Source organism: Pseudorasbora parva, chromosome 24 (assembly GCF_024679245.1).
Source record: "Pseudorasbora parva isolate DD20220531a chromosome 24, ASM2467924v1, whole genome shotgun sequence".
Classification (NCBI taxonomy): domain Eukaryota; kingdom Metazoa; phylum Chordata; class Actinopteri; order Cypriniformes; family Gobionidae; genus Pseudorasbora; species Pseudorasbora parva.
The window spans coordinates 15824795-15837552 of NC_090195.1; the positions used below are offsets into that span (position 1 = coordinate 15824795).

The window sequence follows — 12758 nt, forward strand, 5'->3', positions numbered from 1 at the left end:
CAAATGCACATGCATACACCCATTTGTCATGACTCTTTCAGGATATAAACATGCTTGTTTTTCTTCAGCTTCATACAGAAGTGTTTTAAATCTGCCAGCATGGAAAGGTTTTCAAATTCATCAGGTGACATTTAGTAGATGTAGGTTTTGATCGGATCATTCACACATTATTCATAAGCCAATAAACAGTGAGAAGTTTATAACAAACATTGTGCAAAATGAGAACGAGTGTCTACCCAAATATTGCATATAGCGGTAGAGAGCTCAGTTTTTTTCACCTTCTCACAATTTTTCCAATGTTTGGCACCATCTCTTTGTTTTCACACCTGATAAGGAGACATGGAAAGAAAAATAGCTCGCTCCACACATTACTTACTGAATGATAGAGGTTTTAGGTTTTTGCTGGCTGAATGTCAAGGATGTATTTTTTACAGATTTCAGTATGTCAGAGCAGTCAACATTTGTCATTATAATGGGGTGAAGGAGAAATGATTTTGCGCTGCCTGAATACATAGCATTTCTGCATTACTTTTTAGCAGTTAGTTAATAAAAATAGCATTTAAAGAGACCATGTCATGAAAAACTAGATGCTTTTTTGACATGACATCCTTTAGAATGCAACATAACCAACCACATTTACTATATGTATGATCACCTTCTACTAAACCTGTAACCTGTCGGTTAGTCAAACAGTTAATTTATGGTAAAAGTCTTAAAGGTACAGTAACAAAAGAGAGGGTGGAAAAAGTTAGGATTCGTCATGAACAGCGCAATAGCCAATTATAGTGCACGTGACTTTTCAAACCCACAGGACGATTTAAAAACTCATTGGGCTCAGGCTAGGCAAGAGAGACAGTCGCTCCTGTGGTAACTTTAACTGATATATATATATGTGTGTAGATGGATGGATAGATAGCTAGATAGATAGCCTACTAATTCTAAAATTATAGAAAGAGCAAAAGTAAATTTGTCCCTTTAATTGTAATTGTATTGTGCTAGAATGCAGAAGTCTTTACATTTCACACTGTCTGCAGGTGTCAGTCTCACATTTATTTGACGCTTTCTTCCCCACCCCCATTCCTTTCTGTCACATGCTCTTTTAATTAGGGCCCAAGCCCTGAAAGGGCGCAGAGCCCTATTGTTCTTCTAAGGACAATTTAGCTTTTTCGACTATTCGGGCACTTTCGGGGCCCTTATCATGCTCGAAAACTCTTGAAACTTTGCACACACATCGGAATCTGCGGCCATCAGGGCCGGGCTGAGGCTGGTACCCGGGTGTGGCAGGGGGGCTCGACTGCGCCCCCTAAAGTGGGGTCTGAAAACATGGTCTATAAATCAAACACACTTGCACGCACATATATGAAACTCGGTACACATATAGAGCTCATCGGGCCGAACAACTTTCGTGCTCTAAGTTATGTGTCAGCCCAACAGGAAGTGAGCTATTATGGGTTGTTCGGAAAACACATGCTCTGGAATTTGCGATACTCCTCCTAGACGATTCACCCAATCAGCACCAAACTCGGTCAGCATGAAGTCAAGACACTGAGGATGCTAAATTGCGAGCAACTTTTTGATATCTCAAACGGTTAGGCTGTGGCGAGGAGACGAATTTATGGCGAGAAAAGGGAAACAGGAAGTGTGTTATAACTTCTGCATTCATTAATTCATTTTGATGAAACTTCAGCTGTGTGTTCGTTGTAAGAGGCTGATCACATGGATATGACTTTTGTGAGTCAAAGTTATAGCGCCACCAACTGGCAGCAGGAAGTGTGTCACTTTCAAAATGCTTTGAAATCACCATCTTATTTTTACCCGATTTACTTCAAACTTCATCAGTATAATGTCAAACCATAGCAGATATAAAGCTGGTAAGCACTTCCTGATATTGTATATACTGTTGCCACGGCAACACATCAAACTATAACATTCTTTTTCGCTCCTTTTGAGACTCTTAAAATGCTTCAAATTACATGAAACTCAACACACACATCAAACATGCTGTCCAGTAGATATGGGCAAAGACTCAGAAACGGGCGTGGTGGAGGAGCTCAGTAGCGCCATCTTTTAACAAAAGTAATGCAATCTTTTGTCAAAAGTGGGGGGGTTAGTTTTATCTTCAGTCACCAAACTCTGTATATATATTGTTCTCTTTGAGCCGAACAACTTTCTAATTTACAGTCATTAGCCCCGACGAACAGGAACTCAGATATTTAGGGCTTAAGGTGTGAGGACCTTATTGTAATTGCTAAAACCATCATTTTTCTTTTCCCAAATGAATTACATTTTTGAGGGCCTAAACACGCATGAAAACTCATGAAACTTTGCACACGCATCAGAAGTGGTGAAAACATACATCTGATATGGGTTTCAGAATTAGGTGTGGCAAAATGGTTCGATAGCGCCACCTACAAAATTTAAATTAAGCGTCATTCGCGCTACCATTCATGTATGAGTATGAAAATTCAGTAGACGCATTCAGCAGCCCAATACCTACAAAAAAGACCCAAGGCGCCAAATCTGAAAAACCAACAGGAAGTGAGATATTTTGAATTTTCTTCGGCAACACATCAAACTATAACATTCTTTTTCGCTGCTTTTGAGACTCTTAAAATGCTTCAAATTACATGAAACTCAACACACACATCAGACATGCTGTCCAGTAGATATGGGCAAAGACTTAAAATCGGGCATGGTGGAGGAGCTCAGTAGCGCCATCTTTTGACAAAAGTAATGCAATCTTTTGTCAAAAGTGGGGGGGTTAGTTTTATTTTCAGTCACCAAACTCTGTATATATATTGTTCTCTTTGAGCCGAACAACTTTCTAATTTACAGTCATTAGCTCCGACGAACAGGAACTCAGATATTTAGGGCTTAAGGTGTGAGGACCTTATTGTAATTGCTAAAACCATCATTTTTCTTTTCCCAAATTAATTACATTTTTGATGGCCTAAACACGCATGAAAACTCATGAAACTTTGCACACGCATCAGAAGTGGTGAAAACATACATCTGATATGGGTTTCAGAATTAGGTGTGGCAAAATGGTTCGTAGCACCACCTACAAAATTTAAATTAATGTCATTCGCACTATGTTTCATGTATGAGTATGAAAATTCGGTAGACGCATTCAACAGCCCAATACCTACAAAAAAGACCCAAGGCGCCAAATCTGAAAAACCAACAGGAAGTGAGATATTTTGAATTTTCTTTGGTAAATTGGTGCAGTTTTTGCCATTGCCAGACGTTGTATTTTAACAAACTCCTCCTAGAGATTTAATCATATCAACATCGTATTTGCACAGTCTAATCTAAAGGCCTTTGTGGTGTTAAATTGGGAAGATCTTGAGTTTTCCCTGAAGGGTGTGTCTGTGGCGGCCTCACAAATGTTGATGTTTCGCCATGACACAGGAATTTGTTGTACCTCAGGCATACAATGTCCGATCTGCCTCAAACTTCACATGTTTGACAAGAGTCCTGGCCTGAGGACATCTACATTCCAATATTCAGTCAAAGTTATCGCGCCACCAACTGGCAGCAGGATGTGTCACTTTTTGAAAAAAATTTAAATCACTGTCTTACTTTCACCCGATTTACTTCAAACTTCATCAGTATAATGTGAAAACATGACAGATATAGACATACGAATGGATTCCTGATATTTTATAAACTGTTGCTATGGCAAAGTGTCATTTTAATTATTTTTTTGGGTGTTTTTGAGACTTAGCATGCTTGAAATTGTGTGTGTGTGTGTGTGTGTGTGTGTGTGTGTGTGTGTGTGTGTGTGTGTGTGTGTGTGTGTGTGTGTGTGTGTGTGTGTGTGTGTGTGTGTGTGCGTGTTTTCTATACTTGGGCTTTACAGAAGGTCATTCTGTTTTTGAAAAGACACATGTCTTAAAATTAATTATTTACTGATAAAAATCAAATTGATTTAAAAAGTAAATTTCACATGATTTTCTAGTTTATAAGTTGTCTGGGTATCACCAGACCAAGCTCAATTTAAGATTGATCAATGAGCATTATTTGAATGACTCTGTATGCAATTGGATAGTCAACTAAACAGACTACTAAACTCGCCAATAGCGTGCCAGGTGAATAAGTTAGTCTGTGATTTGTTCCCGCAACAGTGTAACAGAAGCAGTAGAAATGAATGTACAGGTTTTCAGACTGTGTTGCAGGGCGAAGTCAAATCGCTGGCAGATCAGGCTGGGTTTACCCAGTCAGTCTAAGTAAATTTTATAATAAAGTTTATAATAAACTTCCATAAAATTTAGACGCGCATCTTACTCTTACCTGACACTAATATTAAAATCATTGCTGCAGTTTCTGTGATTTGGCTCCAATTGGTAATTTTGTAATTAACATTTTTTTATTGGATGCTACAAATATTGAAATGAAAGCATGCTTAATTGCATAAGATTGTAAACAGCTAAGGTAGGTCAAAAACACATCAAGAGAAGTGTTAGGATAATACAATATCACCATTCGGACGGCATTCTGCGCTCATTTAAAATTGATGTGACATCATCTGACATGAAACTGATTCATTAAATTGAATTGATCTCATAGATGTGACTGTTGTGGTTCGTAGTCATAGCAGCACCAACTGCTGCAGTTAATGTGGTGAATCCAACTTCATTTGTAGGGCACTAACAATATAGTTTTATATAATTCGTTTAACAATTGTGTTAATAAAATAAAAAGACCATGAATTAAATACTGGCCTTCTGGACTTACAAAATTTTGAGCTGCAAAAGATAACTTTGCACATATTTGAAAATTACCTATTATATCATATTACATTAGAATTCATCTATATTTAAATTCCATCATGGGTGTGGCTTGTGGTCATAGCGGCACCAGCTGCTGCGGTAAATGTGGCATATTTGAGCGATTTTAAAATACTCTCCTGTTTAAATGCATATTGCCTGTCTTGCACAATTTGCCTGAAGCCACCGGGGTGGTGGTGCCACCGGCTTGGGCCCGTCATCGCTGCTCGCAGCTTTAATTTTTATTGCCTTTCTTTTTCATTAAAGTCCTCTCTCTTTATTCATCCACCATTACTCACTAGTCACATTAGTCACTACCTGTCACACAAACCGCGCTTAAATCTCAGTCATCATTCACTTCAATCTGCTCGACTTCTTTTCTCTGGGATCCTGCACCCTGTTATTAGTTGCAGTGGAAGTTTTACTGTTCCAGACTGCTTTTTTTTGGGATCAGGCTGTGTGATGTGTCATGGTAGCTAACATCACTCCGCCTGCCCGCAGGATCCCTGAACATGGGCCGCACCTCACCACCTCCGGGCAGCGTACCAGAAGAGCAGCAGCAGATCGCTCGGCAGGGGTCCTACACCAGCATCCACAGTGAAGGAGAGTTCATCCCAGAAACGCTCGACTCAAATGTAAGTTTCATGGTTGGAAGCTGCAGATTACAACTGTGATTTAAAGATACATAAGGACTTTTCACAATATGTTTTCACACACACCATGGGCCAGATTTACTAAACAGGGCAAATTAGCGTGAGGGCGCAATTCCAAAAAAGCGCAGATGGTAGTGGGAAGTTCTGCGCACAATCTACTGATGGCACGCAAATTAAAGAACAGAGACGCAGCCAGATCATTTCCATAATGACCAAGGCAATCTACCAGCTAGCATCCGGTTTAATGCATACTTTTTTGGGCTGGTAAGTAATGGCGCAAACACCAGTAAATTTACTTTAGTAAATCACCTTGCGCAATTCATTTAAATACTCTCCTCCCATAAATGTTGTGTCTGAAAGGAAAACTCCTACAAATGCATATACAACTGGCTCAGCTGCAAAGATAACCAATGCCTTTTTAGCGCAATTTTTTTTACTGCATATCTTTACCGCATATCTTTAGTAAATTGTAAATTGCGCTAATTTGCGTTAGTGTAAGCTTTTAGTAAATCTGGCCCCATGTATCCAAAAAAAGAAACATTGAACACTGATTCAGATTTTAAGCCTAGGTTATGAGTAGTGTTATATTGACACACTACAAGATAATCGACCGATTTTGGGCCAAATTCTCCCTTTCCGCCAATCTTGAAATCCAGATTATTTTGATAGTTCTACAGATTATTTTATCATTTTATTATTATTTTATATTTCCTGTTGTGTGATGCATGATGCGTGTTATGAGCGAATTAATCTGCTCAAAATAATGTCTGGACCACACCAATCTCAAATCGTAAATATTCACATCCTGTTGTGTGGCGGGAACACTGTATATTGTCAGGTGGAACGAAACAATACCCAATCTGAAAGCAAGTTGACAGAAGACGGAAGCATAACACAGTTGTGACGCAGCTCGTAACATTTCCACCGTTATCTTTACAATTGATTTTTTGTGTGTGTAACGGCGTGTGTGTGTGAGAGAGAGAGAGAGAGAGAGAGAGAGAGAGAGAGAGAGAGAGAGAGAGAGAGAGAGAGAGCACATAACTGTATGACATCCGCAATGAATTTAATTTGCCTCAAGCTCAAACTGTAACATGTAAAGTCCATATTCACATCATCTCCACGTCTTTTATAGTCTAAACACTATTATCGCCATTCCTTCTTGCCCATCATCCGCCATGTTTGTTTACTCTAAAGTCACATAACACGGCGAGACTGTGCGAGATGAACTGTGTTCACAGTTGGGACATTGGTTGTTTCAGAATGGAATCTGCTAGTGTGTGTGGTGTGTTGCCTTGGCCTCATCATGACACTCCACACACTATAGGAACAAGTGCTTTTTTATCGTCATGATTATGGTCTCTTACATGTTAAAAATGTGATAAGATTTTTTTTGTGGGTCAGCCTCAGAATACCGCTTGAGCAGTTGTCAGTTATCAGTTGTAGCGGTTGTTGTGTGGAATAACAGACCGCTTAATGGTGCGATTAAAGAATTGAGTATTGCAGGGAGCCGTGTAAAATTGAATAAGGCATGGTTCTGTACTAAGCATGGGCCAGTTTGTGAAAAGATTGCCAGTCCCAGGTAAATGGAAAACAGAAAATGAATCTACTTCGAACTTCACAACTACCACAACTAGGGCTGTCACTTTTTATTCGATATTCGAATATGCATTCGAAGATGACGTGAAATATCCGTAATTGAATTATAAATAAACTATCCGTAAAATAAACTACTAACTATATTAATAGTATAAACTACTATTAAAGTGCCATGTTGCGTAATTTTTTACTGTCGGTGCGTTTACATGGAGCACTGTAATCGGTTTAAAAGTCCAATCTGAATGAAAATGCTTCATATGAACAGCTCAATCGTAATAAAAATGCCCAAACCGAATGAAATTGTAATCGTTTTGAAATGGGTGGGATAAACCTTTTCATGAATCGATCAAACGAAACATTTCACCATGTAAACAACCTTAACAGATTACTTTTGAGTGTGCGTCCTTATGTGACGTACACAGCGCGCACCTTCACCACTGAAGAGCACGTGCCGCGCTCATACACCAAGCATGTTGACAAGAGAGGAAAGTTTCAGTTTGACATGTCCAGTGTTGCACAGCCTCATCAAGTTGTTGCAGCATGGCGTGATGATATTTTCCTCTACAACAAGGTGGCCCAGCTGAAAAACTTTGGGAACTACTGATATATGGATTGATTTATTGGCCCAAAGAAAAAAAATGAAAATATGTTTTTTAGAACTGTTTTAACTGAGCATTAGAAAATAGTTGTTTAGTAACAGGCAGACAGTTATAAACCTCAGGCAAATAAGCATGGCAATCCAGAGTGTGCAAATGTACTGTGTGACATTTCAATACCTTAATTAAAGTATCCGGAACCAGATAAACCAGGATTATCATGAATCCCAAATGATTGTTTGTTTTGAATGACCCTGGTTGTTTCTGATTAAGAATGACCCTGGGTTAACAAACTGTGAAAAGTCCAATAAAAAGAAACAATACTGAGTTTTTATGGTCTCTTATGTTATTTCGCCCCGTACTTTGACTTGTATCAAGTGTGCAAGATGTCACTGTTCTATGTAACCGTTCACTTTATAACAGTCTGGGGAAAAGGAAGCTTGGACATATTATGGGCTTTGGCTCATGGAAAATCTTACGTCAGTCTTGTAGAGGGCTAAGGTTCAGATCCACAAATGGTAATGAAAAATGTAATGCAATGAAGTGATGTCATTTATTTTTTGTTTGTAGATTATGGAGCCATTCGGCAGTGCTAACGGGTCGCTTTCCAGCAGCTGTCAATCACTGGACCAAGCACTGGACAGGTGGGCCAATGACCGCTTTATAAACTTGTGTGTATTATAGAGAGGAAAAAAGCTATATTTTAAAAAAAAGACCAGGGTATGGTTGCACTATTTATTCATAATTTCTTAATTAAATTGGAATGTAAAGCACACACTAGAGGTTTAGTGACTATAGCTAGTTTGTAACTAACTCTGTACTTTTACGGTTGCAACATTTGTTCTTAAGGCGGAATGTAGCTAGTAGGACGTAAACTAAGTAATGCATAGTCACATTGTATCATTGCATTCGGACCGAGACTTCCACAGATGATAATATTTAGAAAACTTTTTTTTATTGATCACTATCAGGATGTGAAGACAGTTAAAACCAGTAACAAAAAGTGTTTATAAAACATATTACCTACCCTAGCTTTAAAGGAGTGATGAATTGAGAAATCAACTTTCCCTTGAGCTTTTGATATATAAAAGGTCATGGTAATATAAGATTATCCTTATCCTTATTAGTTTCAGAGCTGAAAACTTCTTTTTTAGTCAAAGAAAAGCTTTTATAGACACCAGGCCCAGAAAACGATTGTGGGCTTCATCCTAACATCATCTTGCGACGAAAAACACACCTCTACAGAATATGTAATTCAGTAGCCCCATCCACCGACTCATGGAGCTGATCGGCTCACTAGCCAGCAGCAATAAACATGTGGAAAAAGATAGCAAGATATTGTGGAAGAACACAGTCGCTGCATAAGCTTCCTTCGGATCATAATATTAGGAATGTGTGATACTTCATTTATATTTTTAATGAAGTTCCAGCTCACGTGGTGAAGAACGTTTGTGTGTTCACTTCATTTCACTGCAGAATCGTTTGTAAATCATTTGTCTCAAGTGCTAGATTTGCAGACACAATGTTGTACCTTCTAAATTGGATCTGACAGGAATGGTGCAACAAACTTATGTGAGTTAAACGGCCTAATAGTAGTCCCGGGGCTGTGTTTTCTAGATGGGCTACTAAAACGTATGCCCGTCGGCAGAAATTCTTTCTTGATCTGGGCGCGCACGTGTGTGTGTGTGTTTGCGCTTATATCGACCGATCGTTCGGACCATCTAATACAGAAATAATATTCCTATCAATCGAGGGTGGTTGAGAAATAAATCATTGCGTTTGTTTGATAAAGACGTTTACGAGCCCTGTGGTCGAGAGAATCCTTGCAGTTGCTGCTTTAATAATCTCTCCCTCATGTGACCTGAACTGACAGAGGCATAGATATGACAGCCAAGCGGAATCTCATTATATATGCAAATCTTCTCCAATCCTAGCCCATGGGTGTTTACTTCCAAGTCTCCAGTGCGTCACGCCCATCAAAAACCCAGCGTTCAGAAGACAGCCTCAAAACCAGTGTAGAAATAGCCTATTACTTATTAGTTATGATTTTTTTGAATGTAAAACCACACAAACATCATTAGTTGACCTTAGACAACAGTAGAAAAAAAGAAAAAAAGCCAGTTCATGACGCCTTTAAATTGCAACTACATGTTAACCAACTCTCATTAGCAATCAACTCTCATAAAACCTCTATTACCAATAGAGGTTTTAATTGTTAAACACTAGTGTTATCTGATAATAATAAAATAAAATTCAGTACCATTTAATGACAGCTGATTATAAAATGTTGTATAATATAAAATATTTAGTTTCTAAAATTAAACTAAGCTTAATTATATGACTTTTTTAGAATTTGTTTTGTTTTAGCTCAGTGTTTTAGATAATAAAAAGTAGTCAGCCTCTTTTATTAGCCTTATTGGGCACCGTTTTAATAACATCAGAGCCACTCTCACGTTACTGAAATATGTAGTTTAGTATTGTCACCTCTTGTATTTAGTTGAAATCAAACTAAAATGCCTTACTTGTTGTCTCTGCATATAAAATGAGATAACTATACACTTTACCCTATAGAGTATATTATAATAATTACGGATAGACAAGATATCTGATAAATGTGCTAACTGTTCGGAGAGGAAATGGAATCAGGTCGCCACAAAGGCCAACCAGGAAACCCTTGATGTCCCCATGGCGACAGCTCGCTTATCTGGACGCCTGGATTCCAGTGCTATCGCTCGCCGCCTCTGCTCAGAGAGAGAGAGAGAGAAAGAGAGAGAGAATGAGAATGAAAGAGAGAAAGATAAAAGATAGCGAGAGAGTGGGTTGATCTGACCAATCTATTCTGCTTTCTGTTTCCTGTGCACTATTGTTATAAAAAGAGTCAGTCAATAATGCAGTGTGAAAAAATAACACAGGGGAGAGAAAGAGTAAGAATGAAAGACAGGAAAGTGAAAAAGAGAGAGAGAGAGAGCGAGAAAGAGAAAGAGAAAGGAAAGCCATGCTACCTGCACGAGCTTTATCTGGGTTTTAGCCCTTAGAACAATGGCAGGAAACAAGTGCATGGAAATGTGTGCCCGTTATCCGGGGTCTTGCTGATCCCCCCCGCTCAGTACTGACGTCACCGTCGGACAGGGATAACAGGGTCGGGGCAATAACAATCACTTTATGTCTCTCTGCATATTAACTCAAGTTTTTTTTTTTTTATTGCTGTTGCCTGTAAAAGTTTGAAAGGAGTTTTTGTTATTAAACATCTTGACTCCTGTAGGGTGATCGGAAACTGGGGTGTTAGCATCTTAAAGTCCGCATGAAATGGAACGTACGATAGTCTTTTCATCTCTATTGTGACGTATATCCGAGGAACGTTTTCTTGGAAAAAAGGGCGGGACTTTAAAACTATTTTTTTTATGTCTATGTGGTGTGTTTTTAATATGTGCAAATAACGTGGAAATTCATACGTCAACACCATTGCTTAGTGTTGTCTCTTTAAAGGTGCTGTATGTAAGTTTTTGACTGTACTAAAGCATAAAAATACCACAATATGTTTGCAGATATTTAGGAAACATGCTGAGTTCACATACTCATTTCTCTGAAAAACGATGCTAGAGCCAGTTATTCTACGTCGAAATGTGTGTTCCGTGTCGGAATGTCTGTTTTTGTTTTAGTCTGTGATGATGCACGTTTGACAGTTTACCCAATAGTATTTCGACACCACAGGTTGCCAGTTGGTGGAACACACAGTTTATATTAGCAGCCATGGAAGCCAACAAATAAACTCGGTCAGAGATTGCAGATTCTATCTGACCTAAATAGCCTCGGCATTAATCTAAAAATCTCTATGAACGGAAGGACATTAAAACGCGAATAAATCAACTTACCGACTTTTTAAGTGTCCTCGTCTTCCATTGTCAATTGCGCTCGTTTCCTGTTGCGTGTTTTTAAAATGGCAACCCGTGTGAGTGTTGAGTCTAAGGGGGCGGGGCAAACAATATTTAGAATTTGGACACTAGCTGTCATTATACTACACCTTTAAAACTCCAGTGAGCCAAATACGGGTTGTTTGAAAACTCAAAGGTTTCTAATGTCACAAACTACCTTATTACCAATCACGTCAACGTGTGGGTGGGGTTTTAGCATATCATTAGCTATTTTCTGGAGCAGGCAAGTCTCCGGGAAGCCAGGTTATCCCGGTATATTTTTCTGTTAATATGAAAAATCAGGTACATTTGGCAATATAGCCGGTGACGTATGTATATGATGTATATTACGATGTTATGATGAAATATATGCCTTTCTCCACTGAATTTCTTAGTTGTTCAAAGCGTTTTAAGGATGCTGATTTTTAGAAGGCAGGCTGGAATCAGATGGCAAACAGGAACATGGTTTGTGTAACATTGGCAATACATTAGTAGCTGTTTGATAGTAAAATGATAATCATATCAATTACCGTTCTGTGTCTGACGTTGTAAAGAGCGATACCTTTGTGCAGCGTTTACCTCAGTAAAGTTGATCTCTGAGCTAGTGTGAGTGAGTGGAGGTGGGGATAGTTTGCATACTCCCTCTTTTTTAACCCCGTCCCTCTAAAAGAATCAAATCAAGTCCCACCCTACTTTTGTTTATCGTTGATGATCCTGTTTCACTCAGAAATACATGACATATTATTCAAATAAAATTGCGATCGCTGATTTATGTTCAAGCCAAGAGCCGTGTCATTTTCAAGAAGAAATCTTGCAACAACATAACATGCTTTGTTTTGTGAATCATTGCCAGCTACAGCTCACATTGATTTAAAACTGAAAGAAAAAAACTGAATGTTGCTGTCTAACTACACACAGCTGAGCAAGTGATTGAATGTAGTCATTTGTTTGCCTGGAAAATATGATTAATGCCTTTATCCATCTGTTTTCTGTATAACATTACCAAGAACTTGAGAACACGAAAATATACTTTTAATGGAAATAATTGGAATGGTTTTATGTTATGCAAATGCAGTTGAATGAAATAGCAAAATATCAAACTAAATTGCACTATAAATAAATATTAAAATATTGTTAAACTATATAATTTTACAGTTTTTTTCTAATTTATAATTTTACACATTTTTAGCAGCCATTACTCCAGTCTTCAATTTCACAGAAAATGCTGAAACA

The 12758-nt window shown here is 38.4% G+C and overlaps 1 protein-coding gene across 1 annotated transcript in view; it reads left to right on the forward strand.

Moving 5' to 3' along the window:
* The window catches only part of map3k22 (mitogen-activated protein kinase kinase kinase 22), an 86562-nt gene that overhangs the window by 49409 nt on the left and 24395 nt on the right, over positions 1 to 12758 (forward strand). The window contains exons 9-10 of the mRNA XM_067434797.1: positions 5271 to 5404; positions 8185 to 8258. Coding sequence (XP_067290898.1) covers positions 5271 to 5404; positions 8185 to 8258 — 208 coding nt within the window. The remainder of the gene's footprint in view (positions 1 to 5270; positions 5405 to 8184; positions 8259 to 12758) is intronic.